At 34.6% G+C, this 23,428-nt stretch overlaps 2 protein-coding genes and 1 long non-coding RNA gene across 4 annotated transcripts; 1 reads left to right on the plus strand and 2 right to left on the minus strand.

The window, feature by feature from the left end:
- Positions 1-8,292: 8,292 nt before the first annotated feature.
- Positions 8,293-9,919, minus strand: LOC147484203 (calcium-binding protein CBP-like). The gene is made up of 5 exons (XM_086580301.1): positions 9,368-9,919; positions 9,049-9,095; positions 8,780-8,955; positions 8,663-8,681; positions 8,293-8,538 (listed from the first exon to the last, which is right to left on the minus strand). Exons 1-5 carry the CDS (start codon positions 9,819-9,821, stop codon positions 8,434-8,436), a joined length of 801 nt encoding a protein of 266 aa, XP_086436427.1. The 5' UTR covers positions 9,822-9,919; the 3' UTR covers positions 8,293-8,433.
- Positions 9,920-17,453: 7,534 nt separating this feature from the next.
- LOC147484204 (uncharacterized) lies at positions 17,454-18,897 on the minus strand. 2 transcript variants are annotated; one of them, XR_015205069.1, is made up of 3 exons: positions 18,383-18,897; positions 17,914-18,065; positions 17,454-17,822 (listed from the first exon to the last, which is right to left on the minus strand). It is a non-coding gene; the product is annotated as an uncharacterized LOC147484204 (long non-coding RNA). The 2 variants fall into 2 exon arrangements; XR_015205068.1 differs by having other exon boundaries at positions 18,366-18,860.
- Positions 18,898-22,268: 3,371 nt separating this feature from the next.
- On the plus strand, positions 22,269-23,000 carry LOC147484205 (protein FAR1-RELATED SEQUENCE 6-like). The gene has a single exon (XM_086579724.1). It carries the CDS (start codon positions 22,269-22,271, stop codon positions 22,998-23,000), a length of 732 nt encoding a protein of 243 aa, XP_086435850.1.
- Positions 23,001-23,428: the final 428 nt, after the last annotated feature.

Consider the following 23,428-nt stretch of genomic DNA (forward strand, 5'->3'; position numbering starts at 1 on the left):
CTATGTCGCGGTGTTGTGAAAACCGCGCTAGAGATTGGGAACGAAAAAAAAGAAAAAATTTTATGTGCGATACATGGTGCGGTTTTGAAAAAACTGTGTTGGCTATATGGCGCGGTTTATCCAAAACTGCGTAGTTTGATGTCGAAAATTTGATGTTGCTCCTGAAGTTGTTTGGTGTTTTTTTGGTTTAAATTTTTGGTGTTTTTTTGGTAGCTCTCCTAAAAATGCTCTTATGGACTTGTTGTCATGGGAGAGGAATTCATTCTAGCTAACAGATAACTAGCAGTGCTGCACATTTTGCCCTTTATTTTGGTGCGCTCATTTACTGTTATCACCACGATACTTTCTCAAACGGAGTTTTGGAATTTACACAGTTTGATAGTTTGATTTGATGGGAGGTTCGTGTTTTCACTTGTTTAGATCCAGTGGTACCTAACAATGAGGCGGAAGGTTTCAAACATTTCTTCAAGGTGTATCAATGGATACTTTTGACTTAATTTGTTCCCTAGTGAAGGAAGATCTTGTGTCAAGGCTTTCTTTAGGTTTTATAAAACCAACGAGAGAAAGCTACTTAGAGCATCTCTAGGTGGAGGCATCAACTGCAAATTTGCCCCACCATTTGGAATTTCAGCAAAAAACCATCTCTAGATGGAGGCAAACATGAAGGCATCAAGTGTCAAGCTGCATTCATGGAGACAAATTTGCAGTTTCGGATGCGGATGCAACACGACACTACCACTATCGCGCCGCAGTGAGAGTGTTACGTGGGTTTTTGTTTTTTTAACTTTTTCAACATTTTGGGCGACATTGCGAGTGTAGCGTGGGGTTTTTTTTTGTGACAACTCTAGCCACTTTTTTAGACAAAACAAAGTTTTAATAATTTCAAAAACTAACTTCGGACTATTTTTAACAAAAAAGATATTGAAAATAAAAATAGGGTCCACTATTAACTAGATTTGTTTATACCACATAGAGTTGGTAATTGTTTGTAGATGTTTGCCTCAAATGTAGCCTAAAAATGACATTTGATGCCGCTCCACCATCTAGAAATGCTCTTAGTGTCTAGCAGCAAGTTGTTGTTGCCACGAGAAGGTTGGCATCTGGCGAGTCTCAAGTCTAGTAGGACGGACCTTTGGAGTTGGACAGTACAGTCAATCCACAATTTTCTAGTTGGCGTCGAGTTTCATTGAGGTCTTAGAAGAGCCGGGCATCATCTTGTGGTCCGAACTTGATTGATTTTAGGAAATCAGAAATTATTTCAAAGACATCGACTGATTGCCCGAATTGTTGTGGGCCTACTGACACCGACTCATATTATCATGACTCTTTCAGCAGTTGATACCTCATATCTTTTTTTTTTCGTTAAAAACATGTCTTATAAATATGATAGCATAAGAGGTACAGTACTGCTGATCAGCAAAAAATCAGGGAGAGAGTTCAGATCTTGATATCTAGAAGCCCACTTGGCTAGCTCATGCGCTTCATCATTTACTTGCCTACTAATCCAACTAAATCTACAAAAAGTAAAAGTGTGGCATAACTCCTGAATATTACATATAATGGAATCAAGTTTCCAATTTGTCAACTGTTGCTCACTCAAGTGTTGTGCAGCCAAAATAACTTGACGGCAGTCTCCTTCAAACAGTACTGATGTGCTTTCCGTGGTTCTAGCTAGTTTAACGATGCCACCATCTCGCCTCTTCTCTGACCATCTTCAAAGAGTCTTGTAGCTGCTCCCACCATGGTTCCTTCCCTATCCCAAGCCAAAGTTCTTTGGAAAAGCGGCGTCAAAAACGGATTAGCACAGTATTTACTTCCACAATAGGAAAAATAGGATTGTTGGTCTTATCAAGCCAATTCTTAGAAATGTAAGAGTTAGAAGAGACTACTCCCTGAGGTTCTCTATAAGCTTCCAGGCTCCTGTTCCACTGAGCATAGGCCCTTCTCAGCATGCTATCTCTGTTGGGCACTTTGCCCTCAAACTTGGCTCTATTCCTTGCTTCCCAAATATCTTGTAAGATATGAGCTGCTAGCAGTCCTTTTTCTACAAGTCCTTGGTTAGGTTATGTGTGTCCACCCCCGAAAAAGACATCTAGCCGAGCCACTTATAGTGTGATCCGTGATGTTCTTCAACTCGCCCCTAACTCGAAGCTTAACCAAACCGGTTTTGTCCACTCACATTGGAAGAAAAGATGGATGGGTTTTTCCTGGGGCCAACCAACATAGGGGCAAGTATGATCCCCCCGAAATATTTACGCTTTCAACACATCTCTCACGTGGGAAGCATATTCATATCTGACTTCCAAAGGAACATCATTGTGTGTTAGGCCGACAGACCGCAAGCCCCACAGAGTTTTTATACTCTTAGTATTGAAGGAGGAGGTGCCTCCTTGCCAATAAGTTCTAGTGACAAACCTATAGGCGGAGATCGGTGTGAGGGAGTCCATTATGTGTGTGCACCCATCTAATCTCATCATTGGCATTTCTTTGCTAGGTCTGATCACCACTTGGGTAATCATGGTCACTATCTCAGGTGGAAAAAGAGACTCCACCTTTTGATAGTCCCAGCTTGACCCATCCCTTAGCATCAGGTCTCTTATTCTTAGATCCTCCATTTCAGTGTGCGGGGCATCACTTCTTGCAGAGTTATAGGAGCATTGTTATGGAGAAGCCAAGGTTGTTTCATAGCTTCCACCTTGTCCCCTTTCCCAATACTCCAAATAAGCCCTGGAAGAATGTCTCGAGCAGGGCCGTTCTATGCACCCCTTTCCAGAACCAGGAGGCCCAGGGTGGGGGTTCCTCTTTACTATCAAACCATTTATTTTCCATACACGCTATAAAGGTCTTAGCCCATATAGGCGTGGCGTCCTTTACAGTTTTCAAGCCCGGCTTAGAGAGCATAGCCTTGTTCATATCCCCGATTTCCCTCGATCCTAAGCCTCCCAAGGCTTTGGGGAATTATGCCATCCCACCCAATGGTGTGGAGGCTTTTGTCATTTGCCACCGTAAGTCCATAAGCTTTATCTAACTTATTGCAAGTGGATTTAGGTACTTTGTATGTTGCCATAGCATAGAGAGGAGTAGCTTGAGCCACAACTTGGATAAGAGTATTCCTCCCAGCTTGGCTCAAGACTTTAGCTCGCCAACCATTTATTTTGCCATGGACTTTGTTAACCAAGTAATCAAAGTCATCCTTTTTACTCTAAGATCTATGGGGTGGCAATCACCACCCTAAAATTTTGGAAAATAATTATTATATGGTAGAATAATTAGTTAAAATATTGTAAGAAATGCAAGAAATGTTTAAATCTACCAAGGTCTGCCCTTGTTGTACCTGGGGTTAGGAATTAGAAAAGAGACAAGGCCAGAGCGAATAGGACCTAAAGGTGATAAAAGGGCCTGGCCGGGATAACCCGCCCCTCAAACCATAAATGTCCTCATGATTAAGGGCCGGGTCAGCCCGCCCCTACTTGATATTGAGGGCCGGGTTGAGTAGGGTTTAGCATGAAAACTCAAGCCCTTAACCTGCCCCTCGACCCTCATTTTTGAGGGCCAAATGAGGGTCGGGTCAGGCCCGGTCTAATTATATTTCACTAGTTTACTATTTTTATTTTGTTTTATTTATTTTTGTTTTGTTTTGTAATTGATTTAATGATATGTATATAAGTATACAAAACTAATTTTTATGTCTTTAGAAAAAAAAAAAAATAGATAGAGATGGTGGAAGAGATGATATTCTTAAAACATCTATATTTTTCATATTTAACTACGCTGTTAGGTTGGATTTGCTTTTATGTATGACTTATATACACATCATTAAATTAATTACAAAAGCGCATATGTTATATTAAGTTATAATTTATCTCCTATTGAAAACTAATTTAATAATTTTTTTTATATAATTTATATAATTATAGTATAATACATAAATATAAAATAAAATAACAATAAAATGTGGTTTTCTTTTAGGATTTACACAAATATATAGTATAATACATAAATTATCACCCCTATTTTGGGTTTACACAAAATAATTACAGTTCACTTTTCTTTTTATATTTGACTTCTTTTACTCAAATTACAAAATACCTCATATGATATGTGGTAAACTACTATTATTAAACATCATTTGTAGTGAAAATATTAGTTCAAATAGGGATAAGTGTGGTACCCTACATATATAATGTAAAAAAATAAAATATATCTTATCGAACAAAAAATATTGAGGGCCAAGTGAGGGCTTGGAAGGGCCAAATGCGGGCCGGGCCCATGCTCCAAAACCTAGACCCTAACCCGCCCCTAACAAGCATGAGGGTCGGGCTAGCCCGCCCCTCAAATCTGTGAGGGCCAACGTTTGAGGGTTTTGACACGCATTTTTTAGGGCCGGGTTGAAGGTCTGATGGCCAAATTATCACCCCTTAGGACCTACCAAAGCGTGTTAGACACTGTCCTTAATGAAAGATTTTGCCCCCTTCATATAGTAAAAACTTCAGTAGGCGACTCCCCGCACAGGATTCAATGGTAATAATAGACTGATATACATGCACTCAAACATGCTACTCTTCTAGAACAGTAACACAATTCTCTTTGCATTTAGATCTAGGTGTAACTGTTGTTTATATAGAGAACAAGTCGGTTTAGTTTCCAAAACAGTATTAGAAACCTATTGTTAATAGAAGACTAAAAATGTGGTTTAGTTTCCAAAACAGTATCACACATAGGGCAGGGAATCGGCTCGGGTTTGACCCGAATCCATCCCGACATGAATCCGAATAGTTTGGGTTCGGGTTTACTTTCATATCCGTTTATTTATTCGGGTTCGGGTATGTCCGTTTTTTGCATTTTTAGTGTTATCCGATCAAGTTGGTCGGGTTCGGGTCGGATTCAAATATAAGATTTTTCGGATTCGGGTTCGGGTTCATATATTGTCAAACTTTTTGGATTCGGATATAGTCATATCCGACCCGAACCCGATCCGTCCTCTGCCCTAATCACACACAAGCTCGACCCAACACGACTTGGTGTGGGCGTAGTCCCCCTCCTAACACAAAAAACATTTGTACTCAAAGGGTACGCCCTTAGACTAAAGATAGTCTAGATATACGCACAAAGTTAGTAGTTGCTTACTAATGTGGGACTATCACAAAAATACGAAGTGAAGCCCCCCTCGTCTCTAATTCAGGTAAGGGTGTGCATAAAACCGACCAAGCCGACAAATAAAACCGACCGAACCAAACCAAACCGGTCAGTTTCAGGTCAGTTATGTTTATTAGTCGGTTCAGTTCGGGTCAGTATATGTGAAAACTGATTGGATTGGTTCAGTTGTCGGTTTAGTTTTAAACCCAACCCGAACCGACCCGCCATATATAATATATACTAAAATATACATATTTAATTGATTTAATTTTAAAATATGTTAAAACCGGTCAGTTTGGGTCGGTTAATATCGGTTAAATTGTAACATAGTCGGTTCGGTTCGTATATTGGTTCAGTTGAAAATTAATTCGGTTCGGTTAGTATAACCCAGCCAGTTTGGTTTGGTTCCAGAAAAACATAAACCGATAGGGTCAGTTCGGTGGTCGGTTTTAAGGGTGATAATTTGGCCCTCAACCCCACCCCCACCCCCACCTCAAAATTGCATGTTTATGTCCTTAAAAGTTGACCCACCACACACTTATACACACACACACACACACACCCTCACACCCTCACTTGACCCTAATATGTTTTCTTGTTATTTTACATTATATTATGTATTATACTATTTGTATAAAAAAAAATCACTAAATTATATTTATGGACCGTTGGATCTCGGATCCAACCCATTATCCCATATGAGGATATCTTGGGTAGACGAACTTTGTTTGTAATTGATTGAATGATAGTATATAAGTCATACATAAAAGCAAATCCAACCTAACAACATAGTTAAGTATGAAAAATATAGATATTTTAAGAATATCATTTCTTCCACTATTTTTTTTTTTTAAAAGCATAAGAATTAGTTTTGTATATTTAGTTAAAATTGATATACATAATCAAAATATGATACAAATAAATAAATAAATCATCAAAAAAGAAAAAATAAACTTGTAAAATATAATTAGACCGCCCCGACCTCTCAAAAACCCCTCACTAGCCCTCACTTGACCCTTATATGTTTTCTTGTTATTTTACATTATATTATGTATTATACTATTTGTATAAAAAAAAAATCACTAAATTATATTTATGCATGTTTTCTTGTTATTTTATATTATATTTATGTATTTACGGCCCTCATACGTTATCTAAGTTGTATTAAAAAAAATCACTAAATTAGTTTTCAATAGGGGATAGATTATAATATAACATAACATATGCGTTTTTTGTAAGGCCTGGGCTATCCCGAGGATATCCCCATAGGGACGAGTGTGCCGATACCGTTGGATCTCGGTTCCAACGGTTCAAAAATCAAAACAAAAAAGGAAGAAGGTGAATTTGTTTTTATTTTTTTTTTTTTTATCTCGATCCAACGGTATCGGATGTCGTCCCTATGAGGATATCCTCGGGGTAGACGAACTCTGTTTGTAATTGATTGAATGATAGTATATAAGTCATATATAAAAGCAAATCCAACCTAACAACATAGTTAAGTATGAAAAATATAGATATTTTAAGAATATCATTTCTTCCAATTTTTTTTTTTTTTAAAAGCATAAGAATTAGTTTTGTATATTTAGTTAAAATTGATATACATAATCAAAATATGATACAAATAAATAAATAAATCATCAAAAAAGAAAAATAAACTTGTAAAATATAATTAGACCGGCCGGGCCCGATCTGGCTCTCAAAAATGAAGGTCGAGGGGCGGGTTAATGGCTTGAGTTTCCATGCTTGACCCTACTCAACCCTGCCCTCAATCATGAGGGCTTTTATCACCCCTAGTCAGTTTAGTCCCAAACCCGACCCGAACCGACCAAGACGAGATTTCTTGATATCGTCACTGGCTGGCCTTGCGGAATGACTTTTTATCGGTTATTGAAATGATCTGGATTCTACAAAATTTGTGGAAACGTTGATCGCTTAAGTGGGAATGTCAGAACTTTATCTGAGGAAGTCGATCGAGTTTAGAGAATACAATGTTTGGTGGAATGGGTGGGACAACATATTTTCAGTTTCCCTGGCTCATTACTCCTTGCGGAAATAAGAGTTTGACAGGTCCAATATGGTGATTTCAGTGCAAAGCACAAGCTAACGAGTTCACTTGCATGAAAGGCATTGTCCCAATTTTTGAAGAATCCTTCACAAGGAAATGCCGAGACCTGACAGATAAGTGGAAACTGCCCAGTATAATCTTGATGTGCTGCTTAATTACTCCACAATATTATATTACTTTGGACGTACAGCACTGGTGATCTTCTGCAAGCATATGTCCCTTTTGATCATCATAATTCCAACAATGCAGAAGAAAACTGTCGGCTTAATTATGACATAAAACATACTGTGAATTGCCAAAACTTCCATCTATGCTTGCTAAGATGGCTGTGTCCCAATCTGAACTCTGGCAACTAAGAAAGTTCAGTTCCTTGACTGATAGATACCGGATTAATAATATATTTCTTTTTGCACGCAAGTGAAGAATTGTATTACGAATAAAAGAATGTGTTACAGAGAGAGAGAGAGATTACATTGTATCTGACTTTGTGAACTAGCTTAGCCCTTTGCACAATATATGGCTTAATCATCAACAAGCTAGCAATGGTTTATTGCTGTTTCCATAATCCATCACCTGTGAACTAGCCCTTTTGCGCAAAACATGCACCTTCTTTTCCCACTAATAACCGTACCTCCTGTGAGGCTGTGAATGCTAAATTATGTGTCAGGACTCAGGAGAAGGTATTGTAAGCAATATAATCCAGATGTCCTTCTCAGGATCATAGATCTCAATTTTGAGCAGGTATATACTTTTGGAAGTTGGGGAAACCTCCAACTCCAATATACACAACGTGTGAACATTGCACAACAACGAGCATTGCACAACGCAGTTTAAGACAAGGTGATCCCATCTCGCCTTTTATGTTTAATATAGTCACGGAAGGTCTAAGCAAGATGGTGATGGATCTAGGCTTGGTAAGAGGCTTTCGACCTCCGGCCTGATATTGTTATTCTGCAGTTTGCAGATGACCACCTAGTTAACCAATGTATCATTTCTCCATTTCCAGTTAACAAGACCCTTCCTGTGTGTTTTGTTCAGCACTATATATGTGTATTAAATAATTAATAACACAACTATGTAAATACCCCATATAATTACACAACTATGAAAGTAATATTATTATCAAAGGGACATGAAGCAGTACATGGCTTTAGAAAAAGCCACATAATTACATCATTTGCAGCCAACTTATTTCATAACACTCGCTTGTGCGTAGGCTATGTAATTGAGCTTTACGCTACAATTAGGGGCAGAACTGTCGACATGAATTCCTCATAAGTAAAACTTGCTGATCCATAGGAAATTTGCTCCTTTTCCTTGAATTTATCAGTGAGTCCCTACATCAACATGGAGAAGGAAAATAAAATTAATACAACTAAAAGGAGATATTACTGGAAAATTAAAATTAAGCTAGAGATAATGTCACAAATACTTAAATAAATAAATCAAGAGAATGTTTACCTTAACAGTGAGACAACACCTGTGTTCCAAAAAGCCAAAAATAAATTAAAATGGTTGTGATAAAAATATATAAAACAATATCAAGTTATAAGCTACATAAAAATAAACAAAACGTACTCGATGAAACCATCAAATCCAACGCCCATACTGTTACCGCCATTTTTGTCAAACTTGACGATGAGCAAATTCAAAATGCGTTCAGTAACTGGATATCCAAGGTTGCGAAGTGCTTCTCGTAATTCTGATAAATCGATTTTTCCATTTCGGTCCCGATCAAAGTTTTGGAATATACCCTGAAAATAGAAGTTACTGTGTTCAGTACTTCAGTGTAAAAGTTACGAAGTGTACTAAAATCAGTTGAAAATCAGTTGAACATATCGTCGTACCTTCCAGCGCTGGAGACCATGATACACCGCTACGAATTCCTTTGGTCCTGTAGTTTTACGAATTATCAGACATCATAGCATTGAAATTATATGGTGCTCGCACTGAAATTATGTGTTTATGCGCGCAAATAACCTTTAGAGCTAGGTAAGTTGGTTTATAGGTACATATATCATATATGTACGTGTTTGGCTGCAGGACGTGTCAGGTAACTTTCATTTCACCTGTGTATAGCTTGTCTCTCAAAGAGCATGTATAAAAATCAATGTAGAAAATTTATCCATAGAAAAGAAAAGATATGATTATCAAGTAAGAATTTACCAATGATTCTGGTGTTTGTCCCGGTAAAAGCATACATGAGGAGACGTACAGTCCTGATGCTGAAGGTAGAACTGTAAGAAGAGAGAGCTGATTTCAACTCTTTGTCATCGATGAATCCATTTCCATCTTGGTCTGCCTTCTGAAATAACGCTGCCGCTTTTGGGTCTGTCCCTGGAGGGAATGAAGATGGTAATAAATCGTCAATTAGGCTCCCATTGCGCCCATTGGCGTACGAGGTTATGGCCCCCATACGGTTTGCTTGGTACTTATTGTTGTTTGAGTAGTACTGCTTCTCATTATTATTGTTGGTTGAGTAGTACTGCTTCTCATAGGACATAGGTTGGTATGGTGGTGGACTTGGGCTTCTTGGTGGTGAGCCCGGGGAACCATAGGAGACGGTTGTCGACTGTTGCCAATAGCCATATTTGCCTGCTGAGGCTGGGAACAGCTCCATAATTTTCTCAAAGGGAGAAGAAAGCAGAGAGTGTACTTTGCTTTGGTTGTTTAAGACCTTGTTTTGCCTTGTGAGATGAAACTAAACTAAGACGGCCTTTTATAGGGATAGGTTCGTGTTCTGGTGCTCAATTTATAAGTCAGTTTCGAAAGCCACGCATGAATTCAAAAGCAGCTTATCTCTTGTAGTTTACTCTAGGAATCAATTTTATGATCCTAGAGCAGTAATGAAAACTCAGATAATTTGAACAACTCAGCTGGAAACTATTTACCAAGTCCAAAAATCACATGCATGTTGATGACTAAGACGTAATCTATCATGTTTTTCCACCCCAGGTCGTATATCATTGGCTAATGATTCAACACAATAGTCAACTAAAATCAAAATTAATTAGAAGCATCCAGCATCAGCGGTAATTCTAAGGATTATTTGAAAATTAAATACTAAATACTTGAAAAGAAGTTTTTTTTTCCGATAATCAATATTCTAATTAAATAACTGATGTTTGTGTATATATCTTTGTTTTTTTTTTTTTTTTTTGGTTCTAAGTTAGCAATATATTAATATTATCATCTCATTATAATGTACGCATGAGATTTTTTTTCGCATAAATTTGTGACGTTGAGATGTTTTTTATCTTCTAAGGATTACTTGGAAGAACCAACATTATACAGAGAGCGAAAGAAGTATCTTTGACTGGTCATTGTTACTTTTTGTTGATATGAAGGATACGAATATCAGAAATATATTCACGGTTATCATCTCATCATCACCGTCCTCAACTAAAGCATTTTTTTTCTCGCATAAATTGATGACGTTTTTTGTGAATCTCATTCTACATCAACCTATCCATTATAAAACACTCGTTCACACACATTTCAAAATGAAATACATACATATAAAAAATCCGATATGGAAACAGAAATAGTGCTGAGTAGATTAAAGAATGTCCATGGGTGAGTCAGAGGACTATACATATAAGAAAGTTTCATATATGTACGTGTAACATGCCAATGCCAAGGAATATATGTAGGGACTCCTAAGGCCATGTTTAACATGAAGATCAGAATAATACTTTCGATCGATAATATTTCCAACATGTTATGGAACATGAGAAGTAATACGTGTAACACTGGTGATGCCTTGCAGTTCACTTGCAACAGGACGAGTCAAAGAATAAATATAGATACTGAGCAACAGACAATCAACTGATGCGATGGATTCTTCAAACACCAGCCTATCTTGGCCCCTCCATCAAAGAAAGAAACGATAGACTTGAATCAGATTCATGTTGTGGTATCCTGTAATCTGGATAACTTGGTTCTTGATGACTGAGGAGGCTACTTTTGACATTTACACATGAGGGCCATTTTACTGCAGGTTGCTATTCTACGAAGAATTCAAGGACAAATTTGGTTTGCTTATTGGTAGCAGTGTTCGTGATTCCAAACCAAACCTCGAAATCTGCCCAATATTTCGGTTTTCAAAAAATCGGATTTCAAATATAGAGTCGAAATATTGATTATTCCGAAATTAATTGAAATTCTAAATATGATAGGAGTCAAAATTTGATGAATTTCGGTTTTTGGATTTGTCGGAATTCCGAGAATTCCGAAATCCCGAACTATGGTTGGTAGAAGGCTGATGCAGGACAATAAGCTTGCAATTATAAACTTCTATTTGGGTTCTATAGAATTAGGAAGGCTATTTAATTAGTAGTATCTTATTTGAGTTTAATTAGAATTAGTATTTTGTCTTTCTTAGTTATCTTCAAGTTTGGCTAATCTATATAAGGAGACAAATTTAGTTTGTTTATCAAATTATCAAATCTCCAAAAACTTATTATACTTTTCTCTCTCAACTTTTACAATTCTTCAAACTTCAATTCTTCTTCTTGATTTTATTATCTCGATCTTTGCATCTTATCTTCTAAATCTAAACCTCTGCTCACCATCAAATTGCAACTACTTTCTGATGTAAAATTTGTCCATACGAATGTTGATGAATCCACCTCCACCCTGTTTTTCTAGTAATAGACTTAGTGTCAACTACCAACGCTAGAGGGGTCAATTGCTGAAAGAAGAGTTAGTATCATGTGTTCTAATGAACCACAACCCAAATATACTTACTAATATACTTACCAATTACCAACAACAGTACAAATATTTCTCTTAAATGTATCAAGTATGAAAATGTCAATCCGAGCCTAGTGAAGATTCACTATGTCCTTAAGACATATTTCCCCCCTCACAGTGCTTCAAGGTTTGATGGGAAACTGTCTCCCAAGATAGAATAAATTTTTCCTTCTATAGAAAGCAACACTTCAATTCCACAGAATCGATCAACGAACTCAACATTGTGTTTTGACTAAGAACAGAGAGGAGAAGATCGAGATGTTGAAAATGATGTCTCTTCATGCAAAAACATCTAACATTTATAGGAGAGTGGTGCATTTTCGAAATACAAAACAACTGTTCGAACAGTCACATTTTTCAAAAGGACGCACATTTTTGGTATAATGCAACATTTCGAACCGTTGCACCATTTCACTAAGGGGTTGTTTGTTTTTCTTGTTTTCAAAGATTTAGAGCCACTGAAAACTTAAGTTTTCAAATTCAGAGACATTTTCTTGTTTGTTTTCTTTTTTCAATTAAGCATTCAAAGGCTCAATCCTCTTCAAAATCGTTCAAACTCTCAAACTAATGCTGAAAACAAATTCTTCATACCCAATTCCAACTATTGTCCTTCCATCTCCTCTTGTGAAAATTCAAGTTGTACTTTTTCTTATTGCACAAATAACTACGTGGTTTTGGTGGGAACAAGAAAAATAAAGAAAAGAGAATAAAGAGAAGAGAAAATAAAAAAGAGGGAGAGAGAGAGGAGAGAAATAGGAAGAGTTGGTTGTTCTGTGCAAAACCGTGAAATCTCTATAGCTGAGGTTGAAGACGATGTGATAGTTATTCTTTTTCCAAAAGGAAATACTATGGTGTGAAGCAAAGAACATGGTTACAAGCTATACCAAGTACAATAATTGGCCACCTATTAATACCATAAAATCTATTCTCCCTCATTTATATTTTACTCTAATTTTCCCAATTTTAATTATATTACATAGGGACATATAGGGTGCCTTATTATATATATATATATATATATTTTTTATAAAAATGTTAATTAATTAATATATATATTTATTGTGATTTTCTTTTATTCCAAAAGAATGGATGTGGTTTCTATTCAATATAATCAAAATCAAAAGGAGATTAGATTTGTCCCAAGATTTTGCAATATTATAGTGTACAAAATGCATTGAACTTGCACTATTAATATTTGGTATACAATTACTAAAAACTATATATTGTATATTTACGGTTTACTTTTAAATTAAAAGTGAATATGTTAAAATAATAATAATAAATCAGATAAAAACAGGTGCTTAAAATGTTGAATAAACAAAGGAAACTCTGCCAAAAAAATCCAGATATTTTGTTTTTATAAACTATAAGTTTGTATTCAAAATTGATAACAGGGGTAAAATTGTCTAAATAATTTATATTCAGCATTCAGAGCTAGGTCATTATGATAGAAAACAAACATGTTTTTCAGAATCCGTAGTTCAAAGAATCAAAGATTCAAAGATTCGTGAGGATGGGTCATTTAGCATTCAGCATTCAGAGGCTAAAAAAAACAAACGACCCCTAAGGTTTTTCTCTCTTGTTTCAAGTGAAACTGTTAAGCCTCATGGGCCCAAACGGACAGGACCTTGTTAAGAAATTGGTTGAGAATATATATTCTTGTTGAGCTTGACTGCGTTCCGTCTCCACAGAAAATTAGTGGTACGTACCCCTTGGGGTCCAACTCAAGTAGCCACAATTAGGCATTATACACTCAACAACTCTTTGGTGTTCTTCCCATGTGAGACCAAGTGTTTTTCATACTCATTTCTCAATCATTTCATCTCAAGTGAGGTAATTTGGGAGACAAATTACTCATTCATTTCTTAATGGATTTGTGCAAATCCAAGCTCCATGTGTTCACAACACTTTGAATTTTCAATTGCAGACCCATTTTTCAAAAAACAAACAACGAAAAATATTGAGATGGTATACAAACATGTATATATTCTCATACAATACTATTGTTACTTGATGGTGAGGCACTGGGCACTTTGCGCAGTTGACGTACTAATCGAACTGAGTGATTACGAGTTTCAAAGTACTTGGATTTCTTGATGCCGTTTTGAAAAAGGCTAAATTGTCGAGTTATACTACGTATTATGGATAACACACGGAAACGGACCTAGGACTTTCACCGAAGGGTTCAAGGTTGATATTCAACAACAATTATATAGCATTTTGTACTAAAAAAATTGTATATTTTATTCTCATAAATTTTTGTGAAAGAAGAACAATTGATCGGCAAAATTAATTTTGGAATTTCTCTAAATATGAATAATAGGTAAAATTGAATTTCCTTTTTGTTTTTTACCTTCAATAATCAATGCAAACTGAATTTCTTTTTCTCTTTTACCAAACCGAATTTATTTTACAATAGGGACAACAAGAACAGTTTAGAAAGAAACTAAGTTCAGAATGTGTATCATACGAACATGTGAATATGTACATTACATTAACTACTAATATACTATATATACAAGTCTAACTAAGAAACATCAGTTTTACTATTGGTCCCTTTACTATTTTAGTATGGTACTAGTATAGAGAGACACTGCACAATTTCTTATATTTTAAGTATACTAGATTGATGCACGCACGTTATGCGTTTTGCTTAAAGCATAGAAAGGTGATATCGTCAATTTACTAAAAAAACCAGAAGTAAAATAGTCAAAACAAAATCATATATGTAAGACAAAAAATGACCAAGAAATTTAGATATACATAAAAAAAAATAGTTTTTCACTATTGCGGGATTGTAGACGAGAGTTGCGGTTTTAAAGTAGCTTAGATAACACACTTACACGCTTTCACAGTGGCTAAGTGATTAAAACCATCAAGCAAACAAAGCTTAAATACAATAGTGTGTAACAAGAATAATCAGCTTAGCATTGTTAAATAACACAGGTTGCATAGTCATTAGTTGATTTGCACAAATTCTTCTCGTTTAGAACCTGCAAATGAATAAAAATAAATATTAACATGCAACAATTTAAAAGAACAATGGCAAATTAGAATCGAACCACATCTTGAAATAGAGAAAATTTGAGAGAAGAAATTTAATGAACCAATTACTAATTAGATTAATGCTTTTTAAAACAATTTTTTTATTTTTTTATTTTAGTGAACTAATTTAAACTATGAATGAAAATTTGCTTCTAATTAATCAACTAATTAAACTAAAATTATTTGGTTTTTAAGAATTCAATGAATGAAAAATCCTAATGATGAATGGCGTACTTCACCCCTATTTTTAAAGAATAAACTATTTTTATATTTCCAAATATTTATTCGCCTTCGTAATTTTCATAAATATCATCAAATAAATCTCAACACTAATTGCAAATTTAAGAGATGATTTTTTTTTCAATACAATGCATTTTATATATAGACGCTAGTCACATTTAAAATAATATTTCCTTAAAATTTTCATCAATCACTATAGAATGATATCTAAGCATGACAAATCAACTCAATTAAAGTAGTGTAAGTCATCAAGAATAGACAACTAAAACATTATTAAACAAACTTTAATAAAATTATAAAGATTAAAGAAATTAATTAACAATGAGAAATACCGTACCCCAAATTACTATGGTTATAGAACTCGTGCACATCTCGTTACAACATTATTATTTCATATGAAGAAAATCATTTGATATATTAAAAATTGTACTGGAAAATAAAAATTGGAAATACAAGAAAATAAGCCTATATCTTCATGATAGGGGATTCATTGAGATTTTACCCCATCATAAGTCTAGAACACATAAAAAGATAAAAAATAAATACCACCATTACACTTGAAACTTGAATTTCTTCTATTGATTGTTGATCAAGAAATAAAAAAAATTAATACACACTCCAAGCTCTCTCTCACTCTAAAAAAATGAACTAACTAAAATGAATTTAAAATTTAATAAGAACTAGCTTGCGGTCATTGTTTTTTCTCTCAAGTCTGCATTCTAATGCCTTGACCAAGCCTCCCTTTTATAGCCTTTGGTGGAGATCTTTCCATTTAATACATGCTGCCCCAATATAGAAGATCCCATATGAATGCAGGATATGATACTAGTGTGTTTGGAAATTGTCATATATATGTATATATAGGCCCATAATAAACTTACCATTTTTTTTTTCGATAATAAACTTACCATTTTGCCACCTCCAAAAGTAAAAGTGAAAATAATAATAATAATAATTTGCAAAATTAAGAAATTGCCACCGTGAAACGTTAAAATTACGATTCTGTCACCTTGACAGAAACAGATTTCACCATTGCAGCATTGCTCACACCCCACATTATTTAATTATATTGTTTAGATATTCCCTTCACTAATATCTCATATTTCCGCTCCATGCCTTCATTATCTCACAACATCATCTCATCTTCATGGCGAGTTCATTAATTCCATTACTAGCAATTGTGGACGCGCTTTGCGCGTCAGACCTAGGATGATTTTTATTTGTTGCATGAAATTATATGGGTTATTTTCTCAATTTCAATGACCAATATAGTTAATTTTGAATTAAACAAAAGTTTTTAAATGTCTAAGGTCATGCAATAGAATATTAGGCAATTAAACACAATCTTCTAATTTTTGACACTAACAATAAGTGCGGAAGAAACCTCATGTCACACCTTATGGCTGTTATACTCAGTGTTCGTGATTCCGAACGAAATTTCGGAATTCCGTCCAATATTTTGGTTTTTCAAAAAACCAGAATTCCGAATATAGAGTCGAAATATTAATAATTTTGAAATCAATCGAAATTCTAACTACAATAAAGTTGAAATTTAATGAATTTCGGTTTTTGAATTTGTCGGAATTCCGATAATTCCAAAATCCCAAACTATGGTTATACTTCTCTAAATTCATTGTGGCCTCTTTACATGTCCAATATTAGTAAGATCAGAGATTAATGTGAAAGTGAGAGATACGATCTCAAGCTGCCAATTTAAGATGGATAGTAAATGGAGCTTGCATTTGATCTCTCAATATGTCACTAACTCACACAATAGTAAGAGATTACTGATATCAAGAAACCACAATTTCCCCTCGCAGTTCAGTGACCATAAGTTCTTCACCAAATAACAATTTACATTCACGTGAGACTGGTTATTTCAAAAGAATTTCAAGGTTCATTTTTCAGATTGGGTTCATTAACTCAACATGCCTTCGATGCCACCTCAAAGCTATGCCTTTGGGCATCAGCACACGCACCACAAACGAAGGCCATTATGAAAATTTAAAAAGCCTATGCTACCATGAACAATATGTCTCAAACTTAACTCTACGCAACCTTGAACAACATGTCTCGAGGTCCGTAAAAAATAAATTGAATATATATAGGGAAGACCTTGTTCTTGACCTAATATCTTGGATGTTGTCATAAACATCTGAAGACAAAATTGGGGAAATCAATCCAACTCAAGTTATACTAAAGTAACAAAATATTTTAAGTGAGGATAACATTGATGCACGTATTAGTTCTGTACTGAAGTTTACAATTTACATATTGAAGGAGAAGAAAACAAATAATAGAAGATATCAGTGTCATAGACATGGCTGCTGGAGTGAGTAGATGATTATGATTGCTTTCATAGGTTGCTATCAATCTTGTACAATCATCTACAAAAATTTAGATTGATACCATACTGGATTTTCTTGAACTTATTCATCCACTTTCATTATTTGGACTTGTTTGCGAACAAGGCATTTGGTCACCATGGTAGCCCAAGAATAAGCTCAAGGGCATGAGTTCCCTTTTGCCATCTTTCACCCATACTTCGTCCACTGACATCAATCAATCAGTCATTTGAATTCTGTAATCCAATACACGGACTAATTAGACAACATCAAAAGTAGATCGGAATGAAAGTATTCAAATAAAAGCAAAATCCATGTATTACTTACCATTTGAGCTTCAAATCCATCTCCAACAGAGACTCGCAAAGTGATTTGGTGGCTAACTTGACACCCTTTTCACCATTTAATCTCGGAACCCCAACTTGATCCACGGCCCAAGTTCTCTTCCCGGCTAAATTTTATGTCATCTTGTTAAAACACTGCAATAACATTGGTGCCACCATAAGGATGGTGTCAATATTCGATTGACATAACTTTTACATTGTTAAGTGGTGATCTTAAGTTATCACAGTTTTATCACTCTGATGTCAGTGGTGGCATATCACTTTTTCATCTCTTATGACTGCAGCAGGGTCTAAATCTATGAACTGCCCAAGGTATCTACAATTAAACTTCCACCAACTTCGTGTTTTTTAATGTGAAAGTGTAAACTACTTATCTAAGTTCTTGCTACTAAGATGTATTGGACATATAAAATATATACAATTAATGGAATTTACCTAATGATGTAACTCACATTGGCCACCAATTACATATGTAGAGTGTTGTAGCCTTTCCTCACTCGGCTAATTATAAGCATTCTTTCAGCATCTCATTCTCAACCTTTGTTCATTTCAATGGAGCTTGCAAAACTTTCTAGTTGAATTATCAATAAATTTTTTGTGTATTCTAACAATCATTGGAACAACATCTCCAACTAAACCCATTGCAACAAATGAAGTAGCGTAAGAGTCAAAATTATTGTAAAGTAGAACGTCAAGTATATCAAATCCCAGATGATGACTATAATCATATCTACAATGACTTATATTTTTCTGAACTTAACATTTATTAGCAAACTCATAACCTAACTTCCTTTGAGTGTATACAATAAAAAACACACAGTAATTGAGGACAAACAACCACCAAACACAATACATTATTTTTGTGGTAACCAAAAATTGAGAATATAGAATTGATATAACAAAAATAGTGAAAATAGCTTAAGGCAATTGGGAAAGAGAGCCATTATAGATAATTGAGAAAGAGAGAAAGAATGGGGAACGAAGGTTTCTGGTCTTTTGGTTTTCTAGATTTCTAATTCAGTTGCAGTTGCTGTTAAAAAGTGAAAAGACTAAAATATTCCCCACTATAGATAATGAAAAGACCAAAATGCCCCTGTGACGTACACGAAAAAACTGTTCATCAAATCCCAGATAAGATTTTGTTTCCACGCACGAGCTTAGAAAATCAGCACAATATATTCATGAAAGGGTCACCACATTTTATTGGGCCTCGCCTCTTGACTAAACCAAAATTTCCCAATCCAATAAATTGGGCCAATTCATATATTTAGGCTTGGACTTTTAAGTGTGCTACCCATGCAAGGTTCCTACAAGAAAATTTAAAATACGAAATTTCAAGTGATGCACACATGTACGTAAATATACCAATATAACCATAAAGCACATGCCTAATGCACTAGAGCAAAAAAAATCCATGATTTGACATAAAAATAAGCAATTAAGCATAAATGATAGTATGAAGTGCTTATAAAATTATATATAAAATATACAATTTTAGGCACTTATCATTAGTCAGCACTTGTTTGATTTTTTCTCCAAACTTTGAGGGTATTCAACTGAATACCTTTAGCATATAGTGGGTCCGTCCCCTGCAATCATGGTTAATAAACTATTTTGTTTACACTACCATAGTTGTGTCTGACTTTCTATTATTATTTCTGGCAGCGCCATAATTCTGTTAAAGATGTTTCAACAAAAAGCCCAATGATTAATCACTTTGGCCTGTCCATTTTTTTTTTATCTTTGGTTTCCTCCACTGTCTTAATAAGAAATCATCAAACCCCCCTATCAATTTAAACTTGTTTGTTAAGTTGTATTTGAATAATTCATTAAAGGGGACAAAACTGATAAGGACAAAATTCCGAAAGAATAAACCCAAAAAGCCACCCTCATTTCAAAAATACTCTCAAAGACAATAGTTGACTCTTGTCAAAAAAAAAAACAAGAATACCCGGTGCGTATAAATGTCTGTGCATACCACCTTAAGTAGGGTGATTTTGGACACACCCATAAAACCACTCACATACCCCATAACTAACTAAAGTTTTTGTCATACCCCAATAACCGCTTCAATCCAATAATATCTCCCAAATTCATTTGGGGCATTTCCAATAGGGGCAAAAAAAAAAAAAATAATAATAAAAAGCAGCAACAACACATGGCCTTGTAATCTTGCACTTCAGAATTGAAAATAATTAGTTGTTGATTTGTAATCATGCTTATTGGTGAGAGAAATGTTGTTAAAGAGTGAGGTAAATTATTGTAGAAGAATTCAAGAATATTTTTTATTTGTTTTAAAGAAAAAAGAATAAGTAAATGACTTGTTTTGTCTTGGGTACGTCTAATAAAAAAAAAGATAATTTAGGAACCTAAATATGTCTCAAATAATTTTATTTATTTATTTTAAAATTGGGGTACGGGAGTGTTTTTATAGGTGTGTCCAAGATCACCCCTTAAGTATGCATAAATGTCTGTACATACCAAACATCACAAGGAAATGGTATGCACAAGTGTAGTATAAGATGTAGATGTTTGTGCATACCAAACATAGAAGGATAAAATTGGAAAAAAATCTATCTTTATCTATATCTTAATATTAAAGCTCCCACAAGGGTATTTTTCAAGCTCTATTAAAATTCCAAGTCATCAACTTAATAATTAACTTAAAACGGGGCCAAAATTACAAATTTGCATCCACAGATGCGGCTAGACAGGTGATAACTCCAGATTTGCTTCCACCTAGAATTGGTTTTTCAAATTACAGATTGTGGAGGCAAAGCATTGTCGAATTTAGAATTTTGTGCTACTTGCCGTTCAGTACTTTAGTAGGTCTCCATCCAAAAGATGGTTTGATTGGAGATACTCCAGTTTTATATCATTGTCAAATGAAAACTTCTGTGGTCTACTCTATACAAGTACTGACCCTTGTTAGCAATATGGTACGGGAATTATTCAAGAATTATTTAGTGAGTTAGAAAAACGATACGGTTAAATATTCGGTCAAAAATTCACAATACAATAATTATGCTGTGTTTAATTAGTACGCGTTTAAACGTTTGGTTGCAAAAATTCGTGATATTAGATTTGTAAATATTAATAATAGTTATCATTCTCTACAACATAACAAACATATCCAAGCATTTTAGCTACGAAAACATTAAAACCAATTGAACGGTCCACATTACCTTAATTTATTTGCTCTTGGATTGAAATTACAGTCAAATTTCAAAATACACACGACATGATAATTTAAATATTGTTCAAAAAATATATATAAAAAAACTTTTGAATTAATATATTATTAAGAATGTAAGAGTAGGAGACTTAAAATAAGAGTGAGGACATAAATTACATAAAAGTTATAAAAACACAATCGAATTTTCATTCATTTTTTAAATGCCAACAACCAACGAATTTTTAATTGAATTTTTGAAAAATTCAAAAAAAAAAACCAGATTATACTTTTCAAGATAAAAAATTGCAAATTATTCCTAATCTTTCAAACATTCAGAAGTATTAAACGTATTGCCCTTCAAAAATTCGATTCGCTAATTGCTAAAAAGGGAATCAACATCTTCTAACATATACAACACAAGTTGTGAATATTTTTCTGAGTTGATTGAATTTAAAACTGGTGATCACCCAATAGAGTAAGACATTAAAGCTTCAATTCAAGATTAAATAGCATAATGAAAATACTTCAATCCTTATTAACAATTTATCGGTTCCAACTCATCCCAAAGTGATACATTTTAAGAGACCAAACTTCAAACTGGATGAATTGCAATAACTAAAGCCTCAATAAGTTCTCAACCAATTTTGCCTTGATCAGCTAATATTTTCGAAAGTAATACTATACGCACCAACAATTTTACCAACAAAAGCCACTAACCGATGGTTACCCCAATTTACTAAATTTTTAAGCGACTAGGATTTCCACTAACAAAACTAACAAAACAAAGCTAAGTAACTTTCTCCTCCGATCCATTCACTCCGACTTCTATTTTCCCTCCACGATGTTTTATTTTCCCTCCATGACTTCAGCAAAATACGATTAACGACAATTAAAATTTTCTCCAAGAGTACTATTTTCTCCAACCAAAAATTATAGGCCAGTTTATAATTTTTTAATTCATCTTATGGATGAGTGTGCTATGTTCATGTTCATTTTTTTTTTTCCTCTTAACTTTCATCTCAATTCTACTCAAATCAGTAGTTTTAAAAACACGTAAAATTTGTTTTCACCATTATTTTGTAGCACCTTTTCTAAAATTGTTTTCATTTTTTATTTTCCAAAGATGATGTTAGTTTCATTTTTTTGTTGCCGTTAGAATAACAATGGAAGAAGTACCAGATAATTTTTCAAATAAAGAGGTGATGGGAGAAACTAAAGGGAATGAAGTGGACAAAACAATTAATGTAGAACTCACAGTTGAGAAGCCTGCAGTGGGAATGTCGTTTAGCTCCGTTAATGACTTTCTTGAATTTTATGCAAGATACGGAAAAGAGTTGGGATTTGGTATTTGTAAAAGAAGCAGTACCAAAGATGATAACGGGGATGTGAAGTATTTGACTATAGTTTGTTCGCATCAAGAAAAGATTCGGCGCACATCAAAAAGTCTAGTTAATATGCGTCCAATATCAAAAACAGATTGCAAAGCTAGAATTACAGCAGCTCTTCGCCTTGATGGAAAGTGGATAATAACCTCTGCAATACTTGGACATAACCATGGTTTAGGTCTGAGCAAATCCAGGTTTCATAGATGCAATAGGAAACTTACACAAAAAGTGAAGAGAAGGCTTGAAACCAATGACGAATCCGGCATCCGTCTGAATAAGAGTATCAATTCATTTGTTTTTGAAGCAAAGGGTCATGAGAACTTGTCATATTTAGAGAAAGATTGTAGAAATCATGTTGAAAAGTTTCGTCGTTTGCATCTTGGAGAAGGAGATGCTAATGCTATGCACAGTTACTTTTTAAAAATGCAAACTGAGAATTCTGACTTTTTTCACACAATGGATTTAGACGATGAAGGTCGATTGAGGAATGTGTTTTGGGGCAGATGGTAGGTGTAGGGCAGCTTGCAAAGAGTTTAGTGATGTTATTACATTTGATGCAACGTACTTAACAAACAAGTACGACATGCCATGGTCAATCAATGTTGTTAGGTTGTGGTCTTATCTCAAGTGAAGATACTAAGACATATGAATGGCTATTTAAATCTTGGCTAGTATGTATGCATGGATGTCCTCCAAGTGCAATAATTACAGATCAAGCTAGAGCAATGCAAAATGCCATAGCTACTGTTTTTCTTAATGCGTGACATCGATGGTGCTTGTGGATATCATGAAAAAAATTGGCGAAAAATTGAAAGGATATAATGAGTACAAATCAATCAAATTATGTATGCAGATTGCAGTCTATGATTCTTTAACAAAAGAAGAATTTGAAGAAAATTGGTGCGAATTCGTTTTAAATTACGATCTCGGAAGCAATG

Source organism: Coptis chinensis, chromosome 8 (assembly GCF_015680905.1).
Source record: "Coptis chinensis isolate HL-2020 chromosome 8, ASM1568090v1, whole genome shotgun sequence".
Taxonomy (NCBI): Eukaryota; Viridiplantae; Streptophyta; class Magnoliopsida; order Ranunculales; family Ranunculaceae; genus Coptis; species Coptis chinensis.

Coding starts and splice junctions, on each gene's coding strand:
- LOC147484203 (XM_086580301.1), bottom strand. CDS start 9,821: ATGGAGCTGTTCCCAGCCTCAGCAGGCAAATATGGCTATTGGCAACAG. Junction 9,096..9,367: donor GACAAACACCAGAATCATTG/GTAAATTCTTAC, acceptor GTAAAACTACAG/GACCAAAGGAATTCGTAGCG. Junction 8,956..9,048: donor ATGGTCTCCAGCGCTGGAAG/GTACGACGATAT, acceptor TTCTATTTTCAG/GGTATATTCCAAAACTTTGA.
- LOC147484205 (XM_086579724.1), top strand. CDS start 22,269: ATGGAAGAAGTACCAGATAATTTTTCAAATAAAGAGGTGATGGGAGAA.